Here is a 16258-nt window from a genome sequence, read left to right as displayed (position 1 = left end):
TTAGTTTGATTATGTGTGTTTAATTAGGGTTAAAGCTAAAGGGTGCATAGCTGTGGCAGAGCTCCAGGAACAAAGTTTGACAGCTGTGCAAGTCATTTCACTCGATGACCATCTTTGAAACCGATATTGGGCAGTTCCTATTTCTTTGAATGGGGTAAATTCTTCAAAATTTGGAATCACCAATAAAATGTTACAACAAACTCTTCTACCAATTTTTCGAACATAAGGTTTAAAGGTGTTGGAAGAAAGATCAAGTTCCCATTATGCAATTTAAAAGCCGAAATAAACATGGAAAAATAAAAAATAATAATAATTTGAAATGCAAAATATGGAAAACTGCTAATTTATGGATTTTTTTTAACAGTATAGAGCATCCATATTAACTGCAAAATTTCTCCCCATTCAAAATGTGTGACATGTCTCTCGTGTCAACACAAATCCAATCAAAACAAATCAAAACAAAACAAAAGCCTTTTGATGACATGTTTAATTCTGGGTCCACACCAATGGTGGAATTAAGTAATCCCGCAAGCACACATTGTTAATAAGCTGCTGTGTGGTGTGCGGTCTGGTCCATCTGATGCTGTGGTGGTGGTTGTGGATAATGAGGTTCCCCCAACATCTGTAAAGCGCTTTGAGTAAGCAAAAAAGTGCTATGTATATAAATGAGGAGGAAAATCCGAGTGAATCAGAGCGAGTGACGCAGTGCTTTGTGTTTAGTTTGAATCCAGAAAAAGACACTAGCCCCACAGAAACGAGAGTTTAGAAGGGGACACTATACTGTCAGTGAGCGGCGTCTTTCGGATGAGATGTTAAACTGAGGTCCTGACTCTCTGTGCTCATTAAATATCGTAAAGATCGTGAAGAGTAGGGGTATTACCCCACTGGCCAAATTCCCTCCATCGGCCCTTACCGATCATGACCTCCCTATCCAATTGGCTCTATCACTGTCTCTCCACTCCATCTATAGCTGGTGTGTGGTGAGCGCACTGGCGTCGTTGTCCTGTGGCTGTGTCCTGTGAGTGAGTTGAACCCCCTCTCATGATTGAAGTGCTTTGGGTGCATGGTTATACATGATTATTGCGCTATATTAATACACAATACTTATTTACTTACTAACTTACCTGTTGTGGTCGCATCATCTGCATTATTTCTAATGATTCAGTGACCCATGGTCGGTTGTTTCTGACATATATGTATGTGAATTGACTTTTTAATGTAACAAACATGTAAAAAAAATACATTATATTTTTCCACCAGGGGGCAATCATTCAAGACCTGGTGGCCAACACTAGTTATATGGTGCAGGTAGTTGCCGTGTGCACCAACGGTCTGTATGGCAGAGTGAGTGACCAGCTGACAGTGGACGTACCCCTGGATGATCCTGGTAAGACCAATCGTCCTCGTCGCCCTCGCATCCGTGGAGAATGAGTTTACAACACTCATACCCCACATCAATTTACTTTAAATGTTAGACTAATGCCAAATGCGTCAGAATATAGACCGATCCTTTGCAAACCAGTTACCTTGTTCAGAAATAGTGTAATGTCATGGAAGAGTTAAGGAGAAAGGGACAAAATCCATGTGATCCAAGTGATTTACCCAGAAACATACTTTACACAAGTGTGTGTTTATTTAAACATACAGTAGATCCAAATGAATGATTGCATAAACATACAGTTTGATGACACATGGTACTTGAGGTTACATACAGTAGTTATAAACAAAGCTCACACGCTTGCGTATAGTGTGTTCAGGCTGAAATCCAGTTCTGTAATAAATAACATTAATTCAGTCTAACACAAAATGATTCTACAACTTACAGTAAATGTAAAAAAAATATATATAACATGATCATTTTATGTTTAAATTTATTTATTAACTATTTATTAAACATGTAAAATTGGAGCTTCTGGTTTTAGCTTGATTTTTGTGTCTCTCTCAGTGTTACTTGTATGCTTTTTTTGTTTATGTGTCACATTGAAGTACGTATTTACCTATATTTTTCTGGTATCTGTGCATCTTATACTTTATCCTCACTATCTGCATTCTGAATTTTCTTCTATATACTATGATTTTTTCCCCCCTGTCTGTCATGGATATTCATGTTTCTCGGTGCATTTTGTGTTCTTGGAATGTTGGGTCATTTGTATTTTGCTTACTAATTATTAATAAACTTGTTTATCTTCCTAAAAATTCCTGTCATCATATTTCAGTCGTCCATAGATAAATGTGTTGCCAACTGTCTCACATTTCCTATGTCACAAGACATTTTTTCATGATCGTATGAAAATATGTGTAAGAGTTGAGTTACATCAGTGAAATGGGGCCAGTCTATCTGATAAAATCATACATCTTCTACCTTTTAATGTTTCCATGCTTCACAAATCGATATTGTCAACATATCACAAAATCTCTGGGGTCTTTTCCACCATTTTGTGTCACTGAGTTTGATCCCATGACAGGTAAGAGCCTGCGAGAGATTCTAAGCTCTCTCTATCTTTGTGTGTTGGGGGCATTTTTAGTGCATGAAGGTGTTCAAACTTTCCTTTCCTGTGATGCAATGTGCGCGTTAAAAAACTGACCCTCTGACCCATAGATTGCTCCTTTTTGAATTAAATAACTATCTAAACTACTGCTGGTGATCTGCCTGACCTTTCCTTCCTTCTCAGTCTCAGTGGTAACAGAAAAATACCAAATGCCATATTCGACAAGGCATGCGGTTTGTGATTGCATAAATGGTGAAAACCAGTTTGTGTGTTTGAGATGTGTCCCTCAAAGTTCCTTTGTCTGTTGAGAATGGAATTATAAACACTGATTTTTAAATCTGTGGTGGATTTTTGTGTGTATGTTATATATACAGTTGATTTCAGAATTATTAGCCCCCTGAATTATTAAACCCCCTGTTTATTTTTTCCCCAATTTCTGTTTAACGGAGAGAAGATTTCTTCAAAACATTTCTAAACATGATAGTTTTAATAACTTATCTATAATAACTGATTTATTTTATCTTTGTCATGATGACAGTAAATAATATTTGACTAGATATTTTTCAAGACACTTCTATACAGCTTAAAGTGACATTTAAAGGCTTAACTGGGTTAATTTGGTTAACTAGGCAGGTTAGAGTAATTAGGCAAGTTATTGTATAACAATAGTTTGTTCTGTATACTATTGAAAAAAATATATAGCTTAAAGGGGCTAATAATATTGACCTTAAAATGGCTTTTAAAAAATTAAAAACTGCTTTTATTCTAGCTGAAATAACAAAAAAGACTTTCTCCAGAAGAAAAAAATATATTATCAGACATACTGAAAAAAATCCTTGCTCTGTTAAACATTATTTGGGAAATATAAAAAAAATAATAATAAAAATCAGAGGGAGGCTAATATTTCTGACTTCAACTGTGTGTAATTGTTATATATCTGTTGTTCAAAATAAACGTATTAATGATAAACAATATTGTGATACTATTAGATATGTAACTAAGATTTATTACAAATGTTTAGTTTACTTTTAGTATTATGAACATTGTGTTAGAGTAGCAAAGCCTACTTAAGTCATACTTTGGTTTAACACATTTATGTTTGATTTATTTTCAGAAGCAGACAATGATTCTGAATCATTTGACTATGATGAAGAGGTAACTGTCAACATCACTCGATATCACTAATATCACCCACTTAGCAAAATATCTCTGGCCCACACAATCAGCTTTTGCTTTTCCAACATGCCACAGTGAACTACGGAACATGACTGGATCAAGTCTGGCTTCCAAACAAGAGCCAAACATGGACCACATCTGGGCCAAGTCTCAGCCAACTTAATAACCCATCACTGAGCCTGAACTGGACCAAATATGTTGGTGTGTCAAGACTGCAATCAAATTGATAAATCCATTAATCATTGCGATTTAAGCTTTTTCTCGATTGGTAGAATTTTTTTCTTTATTTGAAAATAATGCAAATGTATTTTAAATGTGGGTCAAGGCCAAACTTACATGGCCCTCATATCAATTTTTAACATCTGGCCTAAATACTACATTCTACATCCAAACCAGGGTCATGTTTGGCCCACATATTGTATGCCAGTGCCGGATGAATGCCTGCTGTGCCAGATTTATGGCAAATCTGGGCCAGAATTCTTTGCTTCCTGGGTAGTTACTGATGAATATTGTTTTTTAACAGAATTAAACACATCTCTTTGTCTTTGTCTTTTATTTTAGGAAAACTATCATATAAACCCATTTTTAATCAGACCGGAAACAGAAAGGCTTCCATATCCCTTCCAAACCACCACAACCAGCCCAAGAGTTACTACAACAGAGCGTCTGATCCATCCAGTTGTTAAGACGACACAAAGGACTCATGAAAGAAGACTCCCAGTAGAAGAATCTCAGAAGACTCATGATGATATTTTTCCAGTGGTATACACTGATAAACCAACAGCAAAACACACAGACCAACCTACAACCATAACCACAACTTTTGTTGTAGATGTACACACCACAACACCAGATAGTTTTAGATTTATAGCAGGTGTCTCTTCAGAGTCTGATGTCCAAAGCAGTAGCTTTACAGATTCTCCAACAAGTGTCACCCCTGAAACAAGTGAAACCCTTGAGAGATTTGTTACATCAGCTTCGATAGACATTTTGGAGGTTGAGGATGTGACTGAACCGGTAACAATCACAGACAGCTTTGAGGAGAGTTCACAGACTGTAGCCCCATTGCTTGAAATCCCAGTGGACTCCACTTCCTCTACCTTCCCCTCAGAAGTCCCTCTGTGGCCTACAACTGCTAGCTTGCCTTTTCCAGCTACTGCCGCTTTCAGCACTGTTCTGTCGCAGACCACCCAGCCGGTGTTTAATGGTGAGAGCGCCCCATATGCCCCCTCTGTTTCTGACACTCTGTCCTATGTGCATGCAAGTCCTGTGTCCCCCTATTCCCTAAGCAGTGTGTTGTCTGAGCCCATCCCTGACTGGGACATCCCGTACACTGTTACCATGCTGGTGTCTGGTGGTGCGCAGTCTATCACCCCTTCCCCTTCCTACCCTACCCTATCCCTCAGTGGCTCTGTGTCTTATTTAGACATGGAGTCTGTCTCTAGTGGTGGTTGTATTGATGATGATGGTGATGATGCTGTTTTATCTGGGTCCGCCTCGGCTGACCCCCCATGTAGAACTACTTTACCCCTTCAAACATTATCAGAAGTGACCGCTTCTGTTGACCCAATGCTGCCAAGTTCTGAATCCAGCCTTCTACATCTTTCTGAGCACTCCGGTACTATCTCTGTGCTGAGCACCCCTGCGTATCTCCAGCCTTCGGTTCCTGTCTCTAAAGACTACTCTACGACGACCACAACCCTTGATACTGATGCTTCTCTCTTAGGTAGCAATGGAGAATCTAACCTGCTAACAGAGTGGGTTGATTCTTCTCTAGCAGCTCCTACTTTCAGTAGTAAATTCTCTTTGCATGCCTCTTCCAACTCCCTGCTGCCTTCCTCGGTTTCTGGACTGCCCCCTTGTAGTAGTCTCCTATCTAATCCTGTAGAACTCCATTTGTTTCAGTCCACTTCCAGTGCCAGTACTTCTCTGTGCAGTGATGCAGGCTTGGACCTCAGCACCAAGGCGCTCTTGCCCTCTCTTTCCATTTCTACCAAACCATCTAGTGACCTTAGCTTGTCTGTTGCAGCCACGGTCAATAACATTGCACAAAGTGCAATCGGACAGTCCCTAGGAGCATCAGCTCCCATTAGGTCTTCAGCAATTACCACAACCCCTATACTAGAACTCAGATCCACACCTACTCCTGTGGTGCCCCCAACAATTGCACCAACCTCTCCCTCAGACTCCATCACTGTAGTTGCTCCCGTGGTCCCCCCAACCATTCCAGTTTCCTCTGCTCCAGAATCCAGCTCCATGCCCACACACTCTGCAGATGGGCAGCAGGAGAACAGTGCCTCAGGCTGGACTTTCGATTTAGACTGGGGCCAAAGCTCAGCATCAGGAGACGAGAGTATCGCCGCTCCATATATCACCACTGCCTCTCCTACAGAAGTATCTCCTGAGGAGACTGATGATGGGAATGAGGAGCACTCTTCGTCATTCTACTTTGAGGGTGAGAACGGGACCGAGAGTGAAGTTACCGACTTCAGAGTCACCCTGCAGCCCAGCCCGTCTTGGACTCTACGAGGAAGCTGGGAAGAGGAGAGTGGATCAGGTGAAACTCTCACTGATAACGAGACCTCTTCAGACTTCAGTATTCCAGAGCGCACAGAGAGGGAATCAGAAGAGGAACCAGTGGAAGGTAAAGCTCTCGGTTACTGATGTCCGTTGGTGAAGGTGCTTCTTGATTTAGACATGCTCAGTGAAGCTGATTTATCATCGAAGAGTCGAAAAGTACATCAAACCTCTTGGTTTGAGGATTCATCCTAATTCATCATAAAATTTGAATGCCATTACCCACCTCAAATGTCATCTAAGTAACTAAACATTCATCCAGAAAGTGCTTTGTAGACGGTAGTGAGTCCACTCGGAAGGTAAGCGTTCACTACTAAATCACATACATATAACTTTCTGACAATTTAAATATAAACATGCTAATGAAGAACCATCATCATAATTACACAAATCCCATCATTACAATGCATGTCTGATTCCTAGTCCCATGTGATTCCTCTGTGTCCTGTGTTGTGTTACATGTTGCTTGTTTTATTATTTGTTTCAAATGTGTATTAGCATGCTTACATATGGCATTAGAAACATACCAATGGCATGACATACATTATTAATTGGAATAACTTGTAGATTTATCTAGTGTTATATATAATATAGAATATTTGCATTGCAAATTTAACCACATAGTTAAATGCCTTAGCATGCGAGCTAATATTTAGGCTAATTTAGCTTGATGATTCCTCCATGGGACAGTTTACACATTTCACTGTTTGTCCAGCAGAGCGCAGCAAATCTCTTATATTTACGCTCCAGTATGTGACAGCTGGCAGTGGCAGCATTTTTTTTGGCTGGGATGCCGAGGTCATTTCAGACAGTCCTAGGCCATGTCTTAATCTCTCAAACGTGTCTGTCTGCAATGAATCATGACCTATGAACTTCTTAGCTTCTTTGTGTGAAACACATTTCTGATGGAATAAATTAAGTGGTGCTATGCCAATCCTTATGGTTACATAGTGATTATAGGGTCTTTAAGAATCAAAGAGAAACTGAGTCAATATCCTGTGGGAACAGCTTGAACTCAATACAAAAGTACAAAAGGAGGTTTGGTTTAACAAACCTTTTGTTGTTTTATGTAGATTTTAAGTTAAACATAGCACCTTTACCAAAATCTACATTTTTTTTCGTCGTCATTATCAGCTGCATTGATTGTGCCATTATTATGTCTACATAAATAATTGTCACATTTTTGGACTTGTTATTTTAGGGTTTGTTTTTACAGTATAATTATATTATAAATATATGTTTTATACTTGTTATTACAGTATAAGGCCTACTGGTTTGCAAATGACCTTTAGTCACCTTAATACTAGAGTACGGTCAATCTGAAATTAGGTTACATGAAGTAAGATAATTCCTTTTACTTGAAACATTTCATAAGGTGAGTTTACAGTATATACAGTATATGTTCCCAAATAGAAATCTGGCATATGGAAATATATACAAATGACATACACTACCAGTCGAAAGTTTGGGGTCAGTGGGATTTTGAAATGTTTTAAAATAAGCTTATACTGCTCACTGAGGCTGCATTTGTTTCATCAAAATTACAGTACAAATTGTAAAATAGTGAAATGTTATCGCAATATAAAATAACTGTTATTATTAATGGTAATAGTAATAAAAGCAATGATGACTGGAGTCTTAATTTAATTTGAAAGTACATACAATAAGTAATAAATATATTTTAACCCTTACTTTCCTTAAAAAAACATGAAAAAAAAACTGACCCCAAACTTTTGACTGGTAGTGTATATGTCATACAAGTTTTAAATATATCTTACATATATTTTCCCAACCATTGAAATCTCAAATATGTGTATATTTATGTACAAATATGTTAAACATTATTATGTTAGATTAATTACGATTAATACAAAATACATGTTTTTAGGACAAAATATGTGTGAGTGTGTGTGTAAGTATGTATATATATATATATATATATATATATATATATATATATATATATATATATATATATATATATATATATATATATATATAATATACAGTTGAAGTCAGAATTATTAGCCCCTCTGAATTGTTAGACCGCTTGTTTATTTTTTCCCCAATTTCTGTTTAACGGAGAGCAGATTTTTTCAACACATTTCTAAACATAATAGTTTTAATAACTCATTTCTAATAACTGATTTATTTTATCTTTGCCATGATGACAGTAAATAATATTTTACTATATTTTTTTAAGACACTTCTATACAGCTTAAAGTGACATTTAAAGACTTAACCAGGGATATTAGGTTAACTAGGCAGGTTAGGGTAATTAAGCAAGTTATTGTATAATGATGGTTTGTTCTGTAGAGTATTAAAAAAAATAGCTTAAAGGGGCTAATAATTTTTTCCCTAAAATGGTGTTTAAAAAATTAGAAACAGCTTTCATTCTAGCCGAAATAAAACAAGAGTTTTTCCCAGAAAAAAAAGATATTATCAGACATACTGTGAAAATTTCCTTGCTTTGTTAAACATCATTTGGAAATATTTAAAAAAGAAGAAAAAAATTCAAAGAGGGCTAATAATTTTGACCTCAAGTGTGTGTGTGTGTGTGTGTGTATATATATATATATATATATATATTTTGACCTCAAGTGTGTGTGTGTGTGTGTGTGTGTGTGTGTGTGTGTGTGTGTGTGTGTGTGTATATATATATATATATATACATATATATATATATATATATATATATATATATATATATATATACATACAAAATATATATACATTTAAATATCTTTGAGACAAAAATGCTTTGTATAGTTTGCTTTTATGTATGTGTTTGTATCACATACATATAATAAATATACAAAACACACACACACGTATTGTGTCAAAATAAACTTTTATTTTAGATGTGATCTATCTATGTGTGTATGTGACTTAACATAATAGATAAGTTTCTGATATTTGTAATTCCAATGGTTAAAAATATGTAGACCATTTTGAAGAATGTGATCAATAACAGTGGTCCTACTGTATTTCCTGTTTCACGTTTTTAATTTCCGTAGTTTCCGAAAATCCAAAAAGGTCCACATTCTGATAAATCATGTTATTATAGCTGTTTTAACATGAATATATGATTTTATATCAATATATGAAGTTCCTCTTGTTACAGTTATGAAATAGTATGATAAGAAGCAGGAAATGTTAAAAGCAGGACATAGCTAAATTGAAATGGTCTATAAGTGGACATTTTTGCAATATTTTGAAATAAATGTTGCATATATGAAAATATGAACTTGTATGTCATGTGTGTAATTTTAATATATTGCCATACATCAGATATTGGTTTTCTGCCTTATATGTCTTTGAATCTAATACTATATTGCATTTCCTGAATCTAAAAGAACATTGATTAATGATGATGCTCTTATCTGATGACCTATAGATGCTAATAACAGCAGTCATGAGTCCCGGGTGGGCCTGGCGAGCAGCATTGAGCGGCAGAAGAAGGCGGTGGTTCCTCTGGCTGTGGTCTCCACACTCACTTTCCTGGGTCTCATTTTTTTGATCGGCATTTACATTTACTGGAGGTAAGTCTATGGGGAAAAAATAGCCATTTCTGCGGGTTTACTGGACTTTTAAGATATGGGTTTGACTAAAAATGGGTCTGATTTCATTCAGATTTTACATTAATATTTGGGTAAATCTTTTCAATAAGGTTGTATTAGTTAATGTTAATGAATTTACTAACATAAACAAAGAACAATATATTTTTATAGTACTCATTCATCTGTGTTAACATTACTTAATGGAAATAAACTTGTTCTTGCTAGTTCATTCAACTCAGTGCATTGATTAATTTACAAGTATGGATTTTCGTTAGTATATGTTAGTAAATACATTGACATTAACTCACAAAATCTTATGGTAAATGTGAGCCATTTTTGCTTATAATAATAAGAAAAAAAAGAGATGTTTATGATTCTAAAAAGCTTGTTTCTGTTTGTGCAGGACAGCATTAAAAAAAGTAAGTAGCACAATCCAGCATATAATATTATATTATTATACAGAAGAAGCAAACAATGTGGTCTCACAGAAAAATTGTTTAAATTTTCTTGGTCTCAATGACAATAGTTTATCTGAAAATTGAAAATATAATGAGACATTCAGAGACTAAAAAAAGATTAATAATTTACTAAAACCTGTACCTAATAAATACAGTAAATTCAGGGAAATTAAGCTCACTGTTTTTTTCAAAGCTCTGTGTGTGTGTATTTATACACTGTAAAGAAAAAAGTCCATTATTATTTTTTTCTTTTCTTTTCTTTTCTTTTTTTTTTTTTACCAAAATCTGGGGTCCGGTAAAAAACCCCCATAAAATAACGACCATTAAATTACAGTAATTTATTGTAAATTAACAGATGTTAAATTACAGAAATTTATCGGAAATTAACATTTTTACGGTGAACTTCTGTAATTTACCGCCTGTTATTTTAGGGTAAATTTCGTTAATTTAACAACTGTTATTTTGTGGTAAATTTCTGTAATTTAACAACCATTATTTTCTGGTAAATTTCTGTAATTTAACGTCCATTGTTTTGTGGTAAATTTCTGTAATTTAACGACCGTTATTTTATGGTAAACTCCTGCTATTTAACGTCTGTTATTTTATGGTATATTTTGTAACTTAACGCCTGTTATTTTACGGTACGTTTCTGGAATTTAACGACTTTATTTTATTGTAAATTTCTGTCACCTAACGTCCTTTATTTTATGGTAAATTTATGTAATTTAGCGTCTGTTATTTTATGGTAAATTTATGTAACTTAACGACCGCTATTTTACATTTTTTGAAAATCAGGATTTTTTTACCAAATTTTGATTTCCGAACTCTTACGAAGTAAAATCATTGGTATTATGTTGTCCAAAAATGATGTATAGAAAAAGCTGAAAACATGTCTTTTTTGGTTTATTCTATGCCAATATATAAACATATATTAAATTTGGAATGTCATCAATAGTTAAATAGTTATTAGCAAAAACATAAAACAAATAAACAAAAAAATTATCATTTCATATTAATTTAAATAATTCACCTATATTAACAAAGGTTAAAAAAGTTTTACAAAGGCAGTTTATATGTTAGCACAGTAATTCATTTTTTTAAGAAACTTATTAATTTAGGCCAAGAAACTCAGTTGAGGGTGCATGAAAAACAAAAATAGACTTCCTCCTAGACAGCTGCTTGTGATTTCCATCATATTGTTACTAATCCATAATCATAACAATCGTCGATAAGGAGGAGAAGGGGGGGGGAGTGCTGTGTGGCCCCATGAGGAGCGTGTTGTCTGTCTGTGATGGGGGTCTAATCTTGGGCACAGACCCAATCTCACACCCACCGGGCGACGGACCACCTCAAAGGGAAGCAAGATAAACAAGCCATGATGTGGCGGTGGTCTCCGTGTGTGCGAAACAGCCCCCGAATTCACACCAAAGCGCTAAATAAAATGCTCCTTCCACACCAGGATGGAAGTCTGAAAAGCCTTGTTTTCCGTCAGATATTCCCAACCGTGAAATAAGCAACTTTGGCAAATCCCATCAAGAAGATGTCTCGGATGTGTAAACACACAAGATTGTACATTTCTCATTGCGACGTGCCTCTTGCCCCTTCAGCATATTGCTCGTGTTTGACTTTTTGTTGTAACACCGCGAAGATTGCGAGGAGATTAAATCGGTAATCTTGGAGCTGGTGATTAAATCTCCGATATGCTGATCTGTTGTTTGTGGGCCTACAGGGAGCACATGCTGCCAGGCTGGAGAAAGAACCTCCTCCACGTGATTATGTTCGACACGACCAAGTCATGTTCGTGTCTTGTTAGCGCAGCCGTGGGTGGTTCAATCTCAGCAGAACACGCTCATGTACGACTGCTTGTCCATCTGTAGCTACATGGTGCTCATTTGGAGAGCAGACAGATGCGCACTTAATGGGACGTCTTCAAAACATTAGTGCTAAATCTGTGTCTGTGGCCACCATTGTGAGCACTAATCCCTTCCAAGAAGTTAGAATTTTAGACAAAACAGCTTCCGGTTTAAGTGATCCTGTTAAAAACGTGTTGTGGATTAGATTGAATATGATGTTTTTTTTTTAAAGCTTTGAGCACATATGTGGATAACACAACAACAACAACAGGCAAATACCCAAAGCTTATGTGTGAGAGCCACTGGGTGTATATTTGTGTGAAAGTCAGTCAACAGTATGTTTAATAAAAGTGTTTAATGCCGTTACAGGAAGTGTTTTCAGACTGCTCATTTCTACATCGAGGACAGCACTTCGCCCAGGGTCATTTCCTCATTGCCACTGCTAAACCCTACAGGTAGTACCACAAACAGTTTTATAAACGCAATATATGTTTCCACTCAAATGAGCTATGCTCTTTTTCTCTCTCTTATCTGATTCATTTATTAAAAACCAAACATCATATACTACATAAATTTAGTCTTCTAAATTCAATACATACTATAAATGTAGATTTTATAGACTTAATGACGCACTAAATATCTAATATTATAATAATTCGCAGTAATTATTTGAAAACAGATGCGCTAAAATAGTCACTGTAAAAGGTATTAGGTGACTTTAAAAAGTGAGTACAATTAGCATAATTATAAAAATTAAGTTGACTTGACAGTTTCAAGTTACACTGGGTTTGCTTACATTATTTTTGTAAAGTCAAAAAGTCAACTTGTTGCTTTTAAGACATCTATCTATCTATCTATCTATCTATCTATCTATCTATCTATCTATCTATCTATCTATCTATCTATCTATCTATCTATCTATCTATCTATCTATCTATCTATCTATCTATCTATCTATCTATCTATCTATCTATCTATCTATCTATCTATCTATCTATCTATCTATCTATCTATCTATCTACCTACCTACCTACCTACCTACCTACCTACCTACCTACCTACCTACCTACCTACCTACCTACCTACCTACCTACCTACCTATCTATCTATCTATCTATCTATCTATCTATCTATCTATCTATCTATCTATCTATCTATCTATCTATCTATCTATCTATCTATCACACACACACACACACACACACACACACACACACACACACACACACACAAACATATATATTTGAAGTCAGAATTATTAGCCCCTTTATACCCCTTTGAAATTTGTTTTCTTTTTTTAAATATTTCCCAAATGATGCTTAACAGAGCAAGGAAATTTTCACAGTATGTCTGATAATATTTTTCCTTCCAGAGGAAGTCTTATTTGTTTTATTTCATATAGAATAAATGCAGTTTTTATTTTTTAAAAAGCCATTTTAAGGTCAAAATGATTAGCTCCTTTAAGCAATTTTTTTCTTTCGATTGTCTACAGAACAAACCATAGTTATACAACAACTTGGCTAATTACCCTGACCTGCCTAGTAAACCTAATTAACCTAGTTAAGCCTTTAAATGTCACTTTAAGCTGTATAGAAGTGTCTTGAAAAAGATCTAGTAAAATATTATGTATTGTCATTATGGCAAAGATAAAATAAATCAGTTATTAGAAATGAGTTATTAAAACTATTATGTTTAGAAATGTGTTGAAAAAATCTGCTCGCCCTTAAACAGAAATTGTATTTATATATTCATTCATTCATTTTCTTGTCAGCTTAGTCCCTTTATTAATCTGGGGTCGCCACAGCGAAATAAACCGCCAACTTATCCAGCAAGTTTTTACGCAGCGGATGCCCTTCCAGCCGCAACCCATCTCTGGGAAGCATCCACACACACTCATTCACACACACACTCATACACTACGGACAATTTAGCCTACCCAATTCACCTGCACCGCATGTTTTTGGACTATGGGGGAAACCGGAGCAACTGGAAGAAACCCACGTGAACGCAGGGAGAACATGCAAACTACACAACTAAGCCGAGGCTCGAACCAGCGACCCAGCGACCTTCTTGCTGTGAGGCGAACGTGCTACCCACTACTATATATATATATATATATATATATATATATATATATATATATATATATATATATATTTATATATATATATATATATATATATATATATATATATATATATATATATATATATATATATATATATAACCAATTTAAATATTTATATATATTTTTATATAATTTTCTTTTAGCTTTATAGTTTTCTGAGTGACCTAATTGAAAAACAAAAACACTAAAAACTATTGAAAATAAATTTCTTATAATTTAACACAATATTCTTCCTTTTATTTGTATAAAACACCTAAATATAAATTTATTAACAGGTGAATAATTTAAAATAATAAAAAGAAAAAAAATTAACACTTTGTTTTACATTATTAAAGACCAATAATATTCCTTTTCTTCCAGGTGAACATGAACCCCTGCCAGTAAAGCAATTTGTGAATCATGTGACAGAGCTTCACAACACCAGCTCGTTTTCCAGAGAGTTCGAGGTTGGTATCCTATCATCCCCCTCTCCTTCCACACGTTTCAAGGGACAGCTGTCTCTCATGAGCCTTGATGTAGCAGTTCAACATGTCATTAAGGCATGTCTCATAAACGAATGTATTTTGTCTATTCGCTCATGCATAAACACAAGTTGTTGATAATGCTTTTGAGTTATAATTAGGTCAGTAACGCATTCAGCTCTATGTTCCAGTCAGGTGCACAAACAGACCCACATACAGCTTCATTAACATCAATCAGTGTCAGATTGGAGATTTTCTTCACACTTGATTAGATCATTCAAAAATCAGGCAAGCTTTAATTGGACACAAACAAGGCAGTACTTAATTATTAGTTCTTGTCATAAGTGCCACCTATGAAAAAAAAGTGATGGATATGTTTCATGAGTTTCTGTTTTGAGGATGTTTGTGTTATGAAGTGAATGAAAGTCTGTGTGTTGTGGCATGCTAGTTATGGTAAACACAAAGATTGATGCAAACTCCAGTGTTTAAATGCATGTTTCTGTTTGCATGGCTTCGGATTCTGTCTATTATTGATATGTGTGGCTGCATTTAATTATGTAGCATAATGGTTTTATTGTTTTGGCATTCACTAGATCAAACTTCTAATAATAATAATAATAATAATAATAATAATAATAATAATGATGATGATGATGATGATGATGATGATGATGATGATGATGATGATGATGATAATAATAATGATGATGATGATAATAATAATAATAATAAAAAGGAAAGAAAATAATTTCTCAAGAAATTACAAATAATAAATAAATACATTTATTTAAACAAAAAAGCTAATAAAATATTTAATCAGTATCAAAAATAGTATCGACATTATACTTTCTCATTTGCATAAAAGCTTGTTATAAGTGGTACTTATTACTTATTGTTTGCTCCTGCAACTTTCTTGTCATTGAGATTTTTTCACAATTTGGACTTTGTAGGATCTCACTAGAGCAACTGTTTCTGTCCATCATTGATATTTGTGTCTAAATTTAATCATATAACGGAACAAAAATTAAATCCTGAATATCTGGTGGCATTTGATTAATATTTAGAAAAAGAAATGTAGTAGTAGATAAATATAAATCAATGAATGAACAAATGAATGAATAAATGAATGACTTATTAATAATTAAAAAATAAATAAAATAAAAAAATAAATAAATAAACAAGTAAATAAATATTTTTTTCATAGGAAAGCCAAGTAATAAATAAAAAATACATTTAAAATAAAAAAATAAGCAAATAAATTATTTAAATCGTATCAAAAAAGTACCAAAGTTATAATTAATCATATAACAGCACAAAAGTTGATTCCTGAACATCTAGTGCCATTTGTTTAATATTTAGAAAAATAAATGTAGCAGTAGATAAACATGAATGAACGAATAAATAAATAAATTAATTAAATAATTAATTAATAACAAACAATAAAGAAATAAATAACCAACCATCCAAATAAATAAACAAACACACAAACAAACAAACAAACAAACAAACAAACAAACAAACAAACAAATAAACAAACAAATAAATAAATAAATAAA

At 34.4% G+C, this 16258-nt stretch overlaps 1 protein-coding gene across 7 annotated transcripts in view; it reads left to right on the top strand.

Moving 5' to 3' along the window:
• Positions 1-16258, top strand: part of ptprz1a (protein tyrosine phosphatase receptor type Z1a) — a 180527-nt gene that overhangs the window by 131074 nt on the left and 33195 nt on the right. For 2 of the 7 annotated variants that reach the window (XM_087312407.1, XM_087312406.1), the window contains exons 10-15: positions 1261-1387; positions 3604-3644; positions 4227-4872; positions 9640-9784; positions 12483-12568; positions 14602-14687. In XM_087312407.1, coding sequence (XP_087168533.1) covers positions 1261-1387; positions 3604-3644; positions 4227-4872; positions 9640-9784; positions 12483-12568; positions 14602-14687 — 1131 coding nt within the window. Of the gene's footprint in view, positions 1-1260; positions 1388-3603; positions 3645-4226; positions 6402-7706; positions 7932-9639; positions 9785-12482; positions 12569-14601; positions 14688-16258 lie in introns of those variants that run through there. The other 5 variants (XM_087312405.1, XM_087312404.1, XM_087312409.1 and 2 more) reach the window with 3 other exon arrangements.

Source organism: Danio rerio, chromosome 25, assembly GCF_052040795.2.
Source record: "Danio rerio strain M-AB ecotype USA chromosome 25, GRCz13ab, whole genome shotgun sequence".
Taxonomy (NCBI): Eukaryota; Metazoa; Chordata; class Actinopteri; order Cypriniformes; family Danionidae; genus Danio; species Danio rerio.
The sequence above is the reverse complement of the archived record's forward strand: the minus strand, read 5'-3'. Positions and strand labels throughout refer to the sequence as shown.